The sequence below is a fragment of the Herpailurus yagouaroundi genome, unplaced genomic scaffold (assembly GCF_014898765.1).
Source record: "Herpailurus yagouaroundi ecotype Mexico unplaced genomic scaffold, PumYag 569, whole genome shotgun sequence".
Lineage (NCBI taxonomy): Eukaryota > Metazoa > Chordata > Mammalia > Carnivora > Felidae > Herpailurus > Herpailurus yagouaroundi.
The window spans coordinates 1,889,968-1,903,770 of NW_024412786.1; the positions used below are offsets into that span (position 1 = coordinate 1,889,968).

The 13,803-nt window shown below is 60.0% G+C and overlaps 1 protein-coding gene across 1 annotated transcript in view; it reads right to left on the reverse strand.

Annotated features, from left to right (window-relative positions):
• Positions 1 to 4,155: 4,155 nt before the first annotated feature.
• Positions 4,156 to 13,803, reverse strand: part of EHD1 (EH domain containing 1) — a 23,801-nt gene continuing 14,153 nt past the window's right edge. Inside the window, exons 4-6 of the mRNA XM_040465932.1 lie at positions 9,308 to 9,720; positions 6,704 to 6,868; positions 4,156 to 6,231 (exon numbers count right to left, since the gene is read on the reverse strand). Coding sequence (XP_040321866.1) covers positions 5,707 to 6,231; positions 6,704 to 6,868; positions 9,308 to 9,720 — 1,103 coding nt within the window. The 3' untranslated portion in view covers positions 4,156 to 5,706. The remainder of the gene's footprint in view (positions 6,232 to 6,703; positions 6,869 to 9,307; positions 9,721 to 13,803) is intronic.

Below are 13,803 nucleotides of genomic sequence, written 5' to 3' on the forward strand. Positions count from 1 at the left end.
AATCTTAAAAAAAAAAAAAAAGACTCCGTCCCCACATAGCACAGGCAGAGGGGAAACTGAGTCCCATGCAGCAAAAGCGGAGTCCTGCCGAGGCCTGCATGGGGCAGAGCTGGGACTGGCACTCGGCACTCCCAGCCCATCTGGTACCTGATTCTATTTGGTCCTGTATTTGCTTTTGTCACATCCTTGTTCTCAGCCTCAGTTTCCTTGTCTGTAAAAGGGGGTGGGTTGCCCTGCCCACTCCCCTGCAGCTGCAGGGTCAGAAAGCCTTTCAAGGCTCCGTCTGTGCCCGAACTCCCGCTCCAGCCTCCACAAGCATCCTGTCCTCCAGCCCTGACAGTCGCAAGTTCTTGTACGAGGTGCTGCTTTGCCCCAGTAGATCCAGGTCTGTGAGCTTGTGTGAGCCGGACCACCAGGGCCACGGAGACCTTGTCCCAGGGAGCCCTGTGTGGGGGCCAGGATCCTGACCCAGCTCGGCGGGTGCTCAGCGGATGAGTCTGAAGAGGAGACCCCCCCCCCACTTCCCCCGCTTCCCCGCTTCCCACTGCCTTCTTGGTCACTGCTTGCGGGAGGCCCACCCCGAGGGAGGGGCACCTGTTCCCCTCATAACCTCTTCCCCCATGAGTCCCTTTGATACTGAAGTGCGGGCACTCTCTCTCACCCAGCCTTGTGGGGCACAGATCACCTCGATAACACCTTACACTCCTATGGTGCGCCTTCGCATTTCAAAGTGACTGTGGATCTGTTATCTTCACAAGGAGGGGTTATTATTACCCTCCCTTAATCGAGTAATACCTGAGGCTGGGGAGGGGGCGGGGGGGTGGTGCTAGACTTCCCTCCTTATCCAGGTTCCAGGCCAGTGCCCGGCTGGGGAAGGGCAGGGCGTAGCGCCCAGAACCCAGGGACAGGGGCGAGGAAAACCGAACTGCAGTGAACCTGACATAGTCTTCTGTGAAGGGCCTTGGATGGTGAGACCCGGGCCTAGCAGGGAAAAGAGGCCGCCCGGGTAAGGAGGCCCCAGGTGAGTGGGAGGGAACCCAGCTTCTTCGACCCCCAGAGCACAGCCCTCTGGGTCTGGGAGGGGACCGGAAGCGAGAGACAGGCTCCAGGGCCTCTGGCATTCACAGCCGCATCATGGGCGTCCCAAGCCTGGTCCGTGGCTCCCCTTTCCCCAAGGTCGAGTGAGATTCAGAGGACAACCTGCTCGGGAGGCCGCTCTCGGCAGATGGTCCTGAAGGGCTCGCTAGAGTGGCAGACTGCCCTTGCCCTTGGCCCCGGCAGAAGCAGTGACCCACTCCTTCCCCACGAGAGGCTGGCTGCGGGGTCACACAGCCATGCCTACTGTTGACCGACATGTGGCCTTGGGCAAGTCCCTCTCCGGGCCACCGTCTGTGCCCAAGGGAGAACTGCCCAGCTTGGGTGTGAGGGGCAAATGGTACACAGAATGGCCACCGATGTCACTGGAGCACGTCTGATGGGAAGAGAGTGTGGTTGGGGTTGGCGGGGTGGGGTGGGGGGGGGCCCGCAGAGCTCACAGAAAGCCGTGTCGCGCTGCTCGGGCACTCGGGTTCTATTTCACCGTGTGTCTATTGGGGTGGCTTTGGGGGAAGGCCTGATAGAAATGGTGGGGTCGGGGGTCCCCACTCCCCGAGCTAGTCTTGGCAGCCCCACGTGCCCGCTCCCCCGCCCTCCCCAGCACACCAGGGGTGTGTCCTTTGAAAAGTCCAAAGCTCCAAATGGGTGGACATATGGTGATTTCATCATCCTGGTTTTTCCTTCCAAAAACCTTGTCTGTGCTGCTCCAACACGCTATAGGGGCTCCCACGCTCCACGGCGGCTGCAGCCCCACGTGGTTTTATAATTATCAATCCCTCTGGGCGCACAGGAAGCCAGGCCCCGAGCCCCCTTGGCCACCGTCCCTCTGGCCCCTGGGCGCCACCCCGTCTGCGAGCTGCTTCAGGGAAGGGTGGGTCCTGCCTGCTTTGTTCTGGGAGTTGGGTGGGGTGCTAGGCTCCCTGCACCCACTCTTACCACCCCCCCCCCATCAACCACGGTGGGTCAATGGAGCTGGTACCCCAGGGGCCCCCGCCTCTGTGAAGCTGGGGTCATTGCATTTGGCGCAGGAAGAAATAGTCTCAAGAGAGGAGAGGCAGAGTTCCAGAAAGTGGCAGAGTGGATTCTAACTGGGGCTGTCTGACCCGAGGCCTGACCTCTGTGTGCTTTCTCAGCTGGTGTGTGTTTGTGTCTTATTTATTTATTAATTTTTATGTTTATTTTTTGAGAGAGAGAGCACTCGTGTGTGTGAGTGAGCAGGGAAGGGGCAGAGAGAGAGAGAGGGAGACACAGAATCGGAAGCAGGCTCCAGGCTGAGCTGCCAGCACAGAGCCCGACGCGGGGCTCGAACTCACGGACCGCGAGATCCTGATCTGAGCCGAAGTCGGATGCTTAACCAACTGAGCCACCCAGGCGCCCTTTATGTTTTATTTTTGAGAGAGAGGGAGGGAGGGAGGGGCAGAGAGAGGGAGAAAGAATCCCAAGCAGGTTCTGCACTGTCAGCACAGAGCCTGACCCGGGGCTGGAACCCACGAACTGTGAGATCATGACCTGAGCAGAGATCAAGAGTCGGACGCTTAACTGACTGAGCCTTCAAGGCCCTGGGCTGGAGTGACAGCATTTAACCTCCAGTGTGGGTTTCTCAAACGCGAGTCTATAGCTCAGAGTTGGGGGCACAGCAAGGTGTGAGCTTTTCCTTTTTCAAGGCTACTTTCGGGGGTACCTGGGTGGCTCAGTCGGTTAAGCATCCGATTCTTGGTTTCAGCTCAGGTCATGATCTGAGATCGTGAGGTTCATGAGATCGAGCCCCGAGTCAGGCTCTGCGCTGACAGTGCGGAGCCTGCTTGGGATTCTCGCTCACCTCTCTGCCTCTCCCCTGGGCTCTGTCTCAAAATAAACATTTTTATTTTTTTATTAGTTTTTAATGTGTATTTATGAGAGAGAGAGACAGACAGACATAACACGTGGGGGAGGGGCAGAGAGAGAGAGAGAGAGAGAGAGAGAGAGAGGGAGACACAGAATCCGAAGCAGGCTCCAGGCTTTGAGCTGTCAGCACAGAGCCCGATGCGGGGCTCGAACTCACGAATTGCAAGATCAAGACCTGATTCGAAGTCGGATACTTAACCAACGGAGCCCCCCAAGCACCCCAAAATAAACATTTAAAGGCTACTTTCGAGAGCTCGTGCTCTGGAGTTGGGCAGCCTGCGTTTGAGTCCCACACCTCTATGCTTGCGTTCCCAGTCCTCCTGAGTCTCCAGTTCCTGGCTGTGAAATGGGGAATAGTAACCTCCTGGGTCATGAAGGTCAAGGCAAACCTGAGCGGTTAACTGGGGGGCTGGCGACCCCCTGCTCCCTCAGCTACCGGCCATCAGACAGGACGTCCGCCACACGAGCTGCAGCATACAACCTGGCCCTCAAAACCCACGGGGACCTGTTTGTGTCCTGCCTTTGTCACAGATGCGCCGGCCCGGAGCTGTCTCCACCCTGACTGCGCCTAAAACGTCCCAGCTTCCGTGGCACATCAGCTCCCGATTTGTCGCTCTTCCCTCTGCCGGTACCATCAGTCCCCCGGTCTGACGCTGGCCGGCCCCACCCTTCAGAATTGTGCTTTTGTCGCCAGTGTGTCTGCTGGGTCTGTCTCCAGAGCGCGGGCTTCACGGTCTCTGAACCACCCCCGGGGCTTAGTGTGGGGCTCAGTAAGCCCTTGTCTCCTTGACCCCTCCCAGTGCCTAGAGTCCAAGGCCAGGGAGGGGCCCCGGTTGGAGAAGCGGAGAAGGTCGTAGAAAGCAGGCACCTTCACCCCAGCCCCTTGGAGGCCGGCCTCGTCCTCAGTCACCAGAACTTTCCCTGACTTCTTCACCCCCCATCCTCCCCCCACAAACCAACTCTGCCCGCGCAGCCCCCACCTGGCACAAGGAAAGGGGGGTCGTCAGCCCCATTACAGGCCTCGCTCTACGGGACAAGGACCACCTCTGCACCGTCAGGCTTGCCGATCTGTCCCCGCTGGCACCTCGGCCCTCCAGATGCCCTGCCGGTGTCCCAGCCGCCGCTGTGGGGTGCAGGCCCCTGGAAGAGACGACGAAGCACCAAAAGCCACCTTCGGCACGATTAAATGTTTTTTAATGCAAGAAAAGAAGTTACCTTCGGTTGCTTTTTCTTCCCACAAGTAAGTGTGGATGGGCCATGGCACCTTGACAGTGACTTCCGGACCGGGAGGCTGCCCCCACCCTCACTGGATACTGCACAGAACGGCGCGCCGGAGCCAGCGGCAGGTGACAAGGTCAGTGCCAGTGACTCAGACCCAGCGGAGGCCCAGAGAGAGCAGTACTGGAGGCATGGGGCTGGGGGGGGGGGGGGAGGGGGAGTCGAAGAGGTCAGATGGAGGAGTCCCTGAGACCTACCTGGGGAGTGCCTGGTGGGAAGCCTGCCCCCCCCCCCCCACCAGTGACGGGGACACCCGCCAGTGTGGCCAGGCCCCCCGAGGCCGTGCTGGCAAAGCTGATGGGGCCACCTGATCTGGTGGCTCGCTGCCTCGGGTCCCTCACTGCTCAGCCTGGAGGGAGGTTATTGTAAGGGCATCCGAGACAACACGCCGCCCTCCTCTGCTCGATGGGACGACGACGGAAGGAGGGTAGGAGAGGGCCTCCTCGAGTGCGGGTACGAGGAAGGGGGGGCTGGGTCGTCCCTGGTCTCTGCTGTCTGGACGCAAGGCCCAGGCCGGAACGCTAAGCCATGCTGGCTTCGTCGGGGCCCGCCACCCATCCAAGGTGGGGGAGGAGGCACACCAGAATGTTCCAGGCAAGTGGAAGGGAGAAGCAAGAAACACCGGCTCTTGGGCCCCCGACGGGGTGTGCTCTGTGCATCCAACGGCTCTTGGGTGGGACCGCCCCTACTTGGGAGTGTGGGAAAGGGGACAAAATCACAGCTTCTGAACAAGTGGTTAGGAAGTTACTGAAACACTCGGTCAAGTATGAGAGGCGTCACTTTACAGAACAAAGCTAGCTTCTATGTTTTTCTGGGAAACGTTCTCGCATACCTACTCATCCCCCGGACCCCACGAGAAAGGTAGTTGGGCCTGCCAAGCGGGGGGAGCGGGGTGGGACAGGAGAGCACAGAGCAGGGCCTGTGCATAGGGGGCCACCACGGAGGGCAAAGAAGAAGGCACCAGAACCAACCCAATCCAGGAGCACGGGGAGGCGGCGGAGCCGCACAGGGAAGGAAGCCACCGGCCCAGCGAAGCTGCGCTCAGTTCAGCGACAAGCTGGGATCCTGGGGCGCCTGTCTGCACACGGCCCCGGGGCACCCCCGCAGCTGCCGGGTGGGGGGCAAGCCAGGGTGGGCACGGGCCGTACGGCGGGACAGGAGAGGACAGAGGCTTGTGTGCGGGGCTGTCAGACGGAGGAGGCAAGAAAGAACGCTGCCTCTGACGTTATATATTAAAAATATCCATAGTTCTTGTGCACAAAATTCCATCATTCACATGCGAGTATCACCCGCCTCCCTGCTGGGCCCAGGAACAGCCTTAAAAGAAAGATGATGGTTTTCCTTTTCAAGAGCTGAGGAAACATCGCTCAGTCTTTATGGACCTTGAGAGCTGGTGACCCTTCCCCTCCCCCCAGTCTCTGCCTGGCCAGGCGGGCGCGGCGGTCACGGTCACTCGTGCCTCCGCTTGGAGGGCGGGATCAGGTGCGGGGGCAGGTCGGCAGGCAGCTCGTGGCCCTCCAGCTTGACTTTGATGAGGTGGTTGGCCAGGGCAAACTCCTCGTCATCCAGCAGCCCGTCCTTGTCCACATCGGCCAGCTTCCAGATCTTCCCCAGCACCGTATTGGGCAGCTTGGACTTCACCATCTCCTTCTTGGCGTTGGCGCCCGTGATCTTGCCGTTGACGGGCGACAGCGTGTAGAAGATCTCGTCGTAGGTGGGCTTGTCCTTGCCCACCACCCACTCCACGTCGTCGATGCCCTCACCGGCCCCCTCACCGTAGCCGTGCCCAAAGGGCCCGTTCATGGTGCCTTCAAAGGCGCCGCCCTTCACGGCCTGGGAGGGCATCAGGGACTCCTCCTGGCGCACCATGACCATCAGCCGGGCGATGTCGTTGGCCAGCATGTCGTCCACCGTGTCCAGCAGCTTGGGTTTCAAGGCCTGGAACTTGCTGAAGTCCTGAGTCTGCAGGAGCTCCTGTGGTAGGCAGAGGGGGTGGGGGTGGGGGGGGCTGGCCCGGGCCCTTGCAGACTCCAGGCGGGGTGGGGGGAGCAAGGGATCCCAAGCCAAAGAGCTGGTTCCAGGTCTCGGCCCCGACCGCTTGGCAGCCCCTCGGCCTCGGCTCCCCAGGCTGCGGGGCAGAGGTACCTTCCCTGAAGGGCCGTGGGGAGGACGGTGCTGGAATGCCTGGCCCGCCGCCCTCCCCCCGCCGTGCAGGGTGAGTCACCGCATTCCCCTTCGTGGTGTCACGGCCGGGTCGACTTCTGATTCGGGTGGGGTGCTGCTGACTGACTCAGCTGCTTCCATTTGGGGAGGCCCCACCCCAAGAAGCTGCATTCCCTCCAGAACCACTGCCCCGGCATCCCCCCCCGCCTCCCCCCGCCACCGTCTCACTCCGACACCCCAGCGCCCACAGAGGGTACATGCGGGGTGCGCCGGGTGGCCACACCTGCATCTTGCGGAGGCTTGGGAAGTCGCCGGGGGAGATCTGGTGCTCCCGCTCGATCTTTTGGTAGATCTCTCCCAGGTTGTTCACCAGCTCTTTCTTCTTGCTCTCTTTACCGAACACATTGGGCATCTCCTTCTTGAGGGAGCTGATGATGTAGGCGTGGACCTGGAAAGACAGGAAGGGGCGGACGTCAGGCGCGTCCCGGACACCCTGTCAGGGGGGGACCTGCGTGGGGGCCGCCCCAGAAGGCTGGGACTGTAACTGGGGACGCTGCCCAAAGCAGACCACAGCCCGTGTTCTCTGTGGCACCGGGCACCCCCCAGCCACCCCTCCACGCAGCAGAGATGAGGGGCACGCCGTACAAGCCGAGCAGAGCCCTGCCATCCCATCCTGCATGTGCAAACGTGTGGCTGATGATGTCAAGTTCACAAAACTTCAACATGGCTGGAGTTATGCTCAGTTGACCACCCTGATGGCTCAGGATGACTAAGGATTAGGAAAACCACCTAAGGCTTTTCCCAGATGTTTTGAAGTTTATCTAAGCTCAATACCTTACTTAGACCTTCGCCAGTTAGGGGCACACCCTTCACTTCCCCACGGCGGGCTGGTGACGCCCACAACCCTCCCAGGGCCCTGGCCCTCAGATCCCTCTGCCTTGCCAGGTACTGTCCAGCCGTGAAGGGCTGTAGCCAGCCGGCCTCACCCTCCTTCTCCCGACTGCCAGCTCTACTCCATCAAAACCCCTCCAGGGGCCTGGCCCTGCCCTGCCCCAGGCTGAGAGCCTGGCTGAGAACCGCCTGAGGGCAGCAGGCCTGTCAAAGAGAGTGGCAGTCACTGCTCCGCCTATCACAGGCCTGGCGCAGAGAGCCACTCACTCCAGGAAAAGGAAACGGTCTAGAAACCGCAGGTGCGGGACAAGATGGGAGGCCCCGGGGTTTTCCGGGCACGGTGACTCAATGTGCCTGTCGGCCGGGTGATTACAACACCATTTCTGTGGATGAGCAAAGAGTCTGCCCTTTGTTGTATCCTAGAAGGAGGCTGCGCGAGAACACAGGCGGCCCTGCCAACAGGAGGCTGGACAAGGAGAGACCAGAGCCGCCCTTCCCCGCAGCCTGGAAACGGGAGAGACCGGGGGCCAGTGAAGCGGGTTTTCTCATGGGTCCTTTTCTCAGAACCGACTCCACTCACTGGGAAAGGTCCCGAAGTGAGAGATCTAGAAAACTGTGCAGCCTGTATCCCCCAGAGCAGGCTCCTGCACGTTACTGTGCATACGGACCACCAGGGGATGGTGTTCAAGTGCAGACAGTTCGGTCGTGCCGGGTAGGGCCTGAGGACTGCACTTCTAGCACGCTCCAGAAGGGCCCGTGAGCACTGTGGGTAACCAGGGTGGAGACAGGGACCAGTGGTAAATGATGAAGGGTCAGTTCTTATTACTTACGATAGTGAGCACCCACATGCTACCTGACTTCAGACCTCCAGATGGGATACCGTGAGCCACCGTGTCGGGAGCCCAGGGCGAGGGTTTCACAGGCCATGGGACCGCCTTCACCGAAGCCCTAACACCCACAGAACACCCTCCTATTCCTCCATGAGCCAGGGGCGGGTGTAAAACCCCCTGCCCTCCGTGGCCACTGCTCCAGGGAGGGGGTGATGCACAGGGTCCCTGCTCGGCAGCCATCACCGACAGGCTCGGGCCGAAGCCGAGCGCTGAGCCCCAAGGATCCGTGACCCTCACACGGGCACTGACGCGGCCTGAGGACGTATCCAGGCAGGCTCACGACGTGCTGCTATGCCACATCAGGGGACACGCTCTGCCCCTCTGTGTCCCAAGGGTCCACTGGTGGCACCGACCTTTGCTTCCCAGCCCCACCCACGCTGGGGTCTCAGGGAGGTGCTTGGCCAGGCGCCGAGATCCCAGGCTCGTGAGCAGTTCCGACGCCGCCGGCGGGTGTCGGCAGGCCCTGCGTTTCCACAGAGCACTGGGGACGGTTCACAGGCCTCTGGGGGCTGAGGCCACCCGGGTTCTCCCTGGGCCCGCAGGCTTGCGCCCCATCTCTCCACCAGCTCTCACCTGTCCCGGCTCACGCATCAGCTCCCACCTGAGGCCTCGCGGTCGCCTGCTGCTGCAACGCACCATGGCCACACAAATAAACTGGGCTTTATTTGTCTTTGCGTGTTCTGCTTTCGCAGTACGACTGGTGAGTGCCGGAAGGGCAGGGACCGTGCGTGGCAGTCCCCACTGTGTCCCCGGCGCCCAGCGTGTGCTAAGCGCTCCACAGGCCTGGGAGGGAAGCCAACAAGGACTGCGCCCCCACCTGCTCTCCAGTTCCCAGGCTGCCCCTTGGCACAGTGCTATCTTCCCACCTGGTGTCCACAGGCATCAAGACTCCGTTGAGAAGAGGTTGCACCCATGGGCGTAGAGGGGACTCGTTCAGACACGGCGCAACGTAGGCGTGTGGCTGTGGGTCTGCCCGGATGGGACTCGGGTGTCCCGAAAGCCACGGCAGCCCAATCCTGGGGCCCCGAGTGGCAGTCCCAGGCCCCCTCGGGCCCCCTCCAGCAGCGGACCACCTCCCCCCCTGCCCACGCCCCCGCCCCATTTACCTTGGCCAGCCGTGCCCTCTTGATCAGGTCATTGAGCTTCCTGAGGGCGGCGTTTCGGGGCAGAGACTGGATGTCTTTGAAGAGGTCCTGCTCCTCGGCCTCAAAGAGCTTGCGATTGTCGGGGATGAGGAGCGGGTGGGACCAGAAGGAGCCGATGTAGACCCTGACCACCTCGGGGGTGTTGATGATCTTCCCCAGGGACCACATGAGAGCCCCGTAGACCCGCATCAGCTGCTGGGTCTCGATCTGGTCGGCCTTGTTCAGCACCACGCGGATCTTGTCCTCGTGGTTCTTGAGGGCCTTGATGACCTCCGAGAACTCGTCAGAGATGTCCAGCTTGTGGGCGTCGAAGAGCAGGATGATGCGGTCCACCCGCTCGGCGAACCACTCCAGGACGGCCGCGAAGTCGTACCCTGTGGGGGGAGGCGGGAGGAGCAGGGTGAGGCGGGGGCACCGAGGCCCAGGCTGCTCGGATGGCTCTCCTCCCGACTCAGCCCGGGGTCAGCTACGTTTCCGTGTACTCACGGGGCCAGTCCGGCACCCTGAGGGCAGGGGCGTCAGGCCCCCACTGTGTGGCACCCCACCCCTGTGGCACCCTCGCCCACGCAGCACCTGGCCCGGAGCACAAATAAGTCATGCAAAAGAAGTCAGAGCCTGAGCTCTGAAGCGGCTCAGATCAGGGCGAGAGTGAGGGGGAGAGACCGGCATAGCGAGAGCAGAGACTCGGGGGGGGGGGGGGGCTGCCACCTGCTAGCTGGATGCCCTGGGACGACAGAGACGGTAACAGCCACCACACCTGCAGCCGCTACTCGTGCGGTGCTCACGCCAGGCCCCCCATTCTGCAGGAGTCTCATTTATTCTCCGCAACAGGGGTTGGCAGACCACAGCTCGCCCATCACCTGTTCTGCAAATACAAATTTTACGGCGGGGAGTGGGGGGGGGGGGCGCCTGCGTGGCTCAGCCGGTTAAGCGTCTGCCTCCTGATTTGGGATCAGGGCATGATCTCACAGTTGGTGAGATCGAGCCCTGCATCGGACTCAGTGTCGACAGTGAGGAGCCTGCTTGGGATTCTCTTCCTCTCTGCCCCTCCCCTGCTCTCTCTCTCTCTCTCTCTCTCTCAAAACAGTTTTATTGGCATGCAGCCACGCTCCTCGGTACGGTCTGTGGTGGCTTTTGTCTACAATAGCAAAGTTCAGCTGTCAGGCCACAGACCACAGGCCTGCAAAGCCAAAAATATTAATTCTGACCCTTCAGAAAAACTTTGCTGGCCCCTGCTCTACGGCAGCCTATGACGTGTCACACACCGCCTCCCCTCGCTTAGGTCTTCCACGTTCCCTAAAATGAAGTAGCTCTTCCCTCCGTTCTCTGCTGTTTTCCACCGTCCAGTTAAAGCCCTTTGGTGAACATGGACATCTGCAGCAAAGACTGCTAACTGGAACTCTTCCTTTAATAACAGAACTGTTTGGCTTTAGCTGATTTCAGGGCCCCACAGCTTGAGAGTGCACCCCCCAGCCTCTCTTGAGGCAGAAATGACCATGAAGAGGTGTATGAGCCCTCTGTCCTTTTCTCCCTTCCTGAAGAATGGGATGCAGACGTGATGGAAGGAGCTGGAGCAACCACCTTGAGTTCAGAGGTGCAAACTGAACATTCAGGACAGCTTTGGACTACTGTTTTCCACGGAAACTATCTGACAACTGACTGAAGCCAACGGATTTTTGCGTCTCTGTAACCGCAGTTTAATTTGCATCCTGTTTTACAATTCCCCCTCTTCAAAATGTTTCCACCTCTTCCACTGCCCCCAGAAGGTGTGAAAGTTCTCGTTCTCATCTTTTAGGAATCAAGAGGAGAGGAGAGGTAGGAAGACGACCACGTGAAAACAATCGCCTAAGAATCTTTGGGAAGCTTCGGTCCAAGCCCCGGAACTATCACTTCCTCTCTGGGGGATTCTGGGCAGGCCTCCTTGTCCCCGGGCTCCTTCTCCCCGTTCTTCAACCAGCCGCTACCCACAGGCCACCTCCCACCTGAAATGTGGGCCGGTCCTCCTAAGAAGCACCAAATACATCCCAGAGTATACTCAGGCTCCTGAGGGTACACGGCTCCTACAGGGAAGAGCCAGCCGGGACACTGCTCTCAGAAACTGGCCCAAACCAACCTCTTTGTCCTCACAGCCTGACTCTAGCATCCCCCGCACAACACGCTCACTACCCTCTGACCAAACTGGGATTTAGACATGCATTCTCTAGAGCGGGGAGAAGGAAAGGACAGAGTGTCAAGAAAAGGCCCAGAGTGACCACCAGTGCCATGAGGTGGGAGGGCAGCCCTCCCCAGCCTCATGGTTAAGGAACCTTCAGGGCGGTTCGTCAGAGGGGTATCCGGCCGTTCTCATCCTGCCGAGCCTCACAGACCCAATACAAGTCTATATGGCCAAGCTCCCCAAGAGGCTCCCTGCACTCAGGCCAGAACCGGGCCCTCATCGCAAGGGCTTTAAGATAAACAGTTAACACTGTGGGCGCGCCTAGGGGTGAAGTTGTTTGGCTGGATAAACATTCTGGCTGCCAGGCATCCCCCCCTCCCAACCTCACCCTGGTTCAAGTGTACCTCGGAGTTGTCTGCGTGCCCGAAGCCACAGCGTTCCAGGCCTCTCCCCACTCCAGTGCTCAGGAAGAACACAGGCCCTTAAATAAGACAGCTCTGGGGGCGCCTGGGTGGCTCAGTCGGTTAAGCCTCCGACTTCGGCTCAGGTCCTGATCTCAGAGCCACATCGGGTTCTGTGCTGACAGCTCAGAGCCTGGAGCTCCCTCTCTCTCTACCCCTAACCCACTCATGCTCTGTCTCTCTCAATAATAAACATTAAAAAAAAAAAAAAAAAAAAGACAGCTCTGTGTTTGACTCCCCTCGTCCGCCCCTTCTGTGACCTGAAGTTTTTTTTGTTTTTTTTTTTTAACTTTTATTTATTTTTGAGACAGAGAGAGAGCATGAACGGGGGAGGGTCAGAGAGAGAGGGAGACACAGAATCCGAAACAGGCTCCAGGCTCTGAGCTGTCGGCACAGAGCCTGACGCAGGGCTCAAACCCATGGACCGCGAGATCATGACCTGAGCCGAAGTCGGACGCTCAACCGACTGAGCCACCCAGGCACCCCTTTATTTTTTAATTAAAAAAAAAAAATCTTTATTTTTGAGAGAGAGAGAGAGAGAGAGAGAGAGAGAGGGAGGAACAGAGAGAGGAGACACAGAACCCGAAGCAGGGTTGTCAGCATAGAGACTGATGCAGGACTCGACCTCATGGACTGCGAGATCATGACCTGAGCTGAAATCAGACGCTTAACCCTCTGAGCCCTTAACTTTTCTGTTACAACTGTTTCCTCTGTGAAATTCAGAAAACAATTCCTCCTCCTATGGTCATAGGGAGGACCAGAAGGGATAACACACGGGGCTCCTGGCACAGGCCCCACCGGCAGGAGGGTCCGAGTGGCCTAGGACGGCATCACGAGTCAGGAACGGAGACGAACCTGGCTCTGAGGCCAGAAGCCAGCTTTCACCCTTGGGGTAAGACATCGAAACTTAAGGAAAACCCCACATTCTGTCGACTCAGCATGGCAGCAACATGCATTTGTTCCTGCCCCAGCACACCAGGGAGACAGGACGCTCTGATGAGACGCAGCCTCTCGACCGGCTGGAGTTTCTACTATCATGGGGGTAAGGTGAAGCCGGTGGGGGGAGGGGGACAGTAAAGCCCCTGGGAGTCTGAACTTGAGCCTGGGCACGGCGGTCATCAGCCCTCCCGAGGCCAGTGCAGATGGTGGGAAAGCGCCAGACCACCAGATTCTCTGTGCTCAGAGCAGGAGAGGTGTGGAGAGGGTGCCGGGTCACTCCCGTGCCAGCTGCCAGCCAGCATCCCAGGCTGCTGGTTCCAGAGGACGGGGCCGCCCGCCACCGCGCGGCTGGCTCCGGGAGCCACGGGACGGGACACCCGGAGAGAAAACTCATCAGCAGAAAACTAGAACAGGAAGGCTGAGAGGAGCAGGCCAGGGAAGCGGCCGGGAGGCCGCGGCGCCTGCCTGGGCCACAAAGCCACCGCCTTTTATGGCCCACCCTGGGAACAGCAGGCCAGCGCTGGGAAGGCGATGACTCAGGACTGGACGGTGGCTCCCTCCCAGCAGAAACGAGGCCCCACTTCTCCCCTCGTCAAACCGCCCGTCCTCAGGCCATCACAGATTGGATGACTGCAGATTCACACAGCTGGGGAGGCAGCGGTGCCAGAAGCGAGGTACTGGGAACAGGGGCGCCCCGATGGGCTGGGCTCCAGCCCAAGTTGGCTTTGGCCCGGGAGTCAGGACGGCGCACAGGGAGCTGAGCTCACCCCCAGACTCCACCCAATGTGGCCCCACGCCCCCCTCCCGCAACGGCGGGGGGCCCAAGACAACAGGGAAAGATGGAGAGGAGGAGCCCCTTCTGAATTGTGGCCGGAGTCACTGCCGCCGGTCCGAGAGCCCCA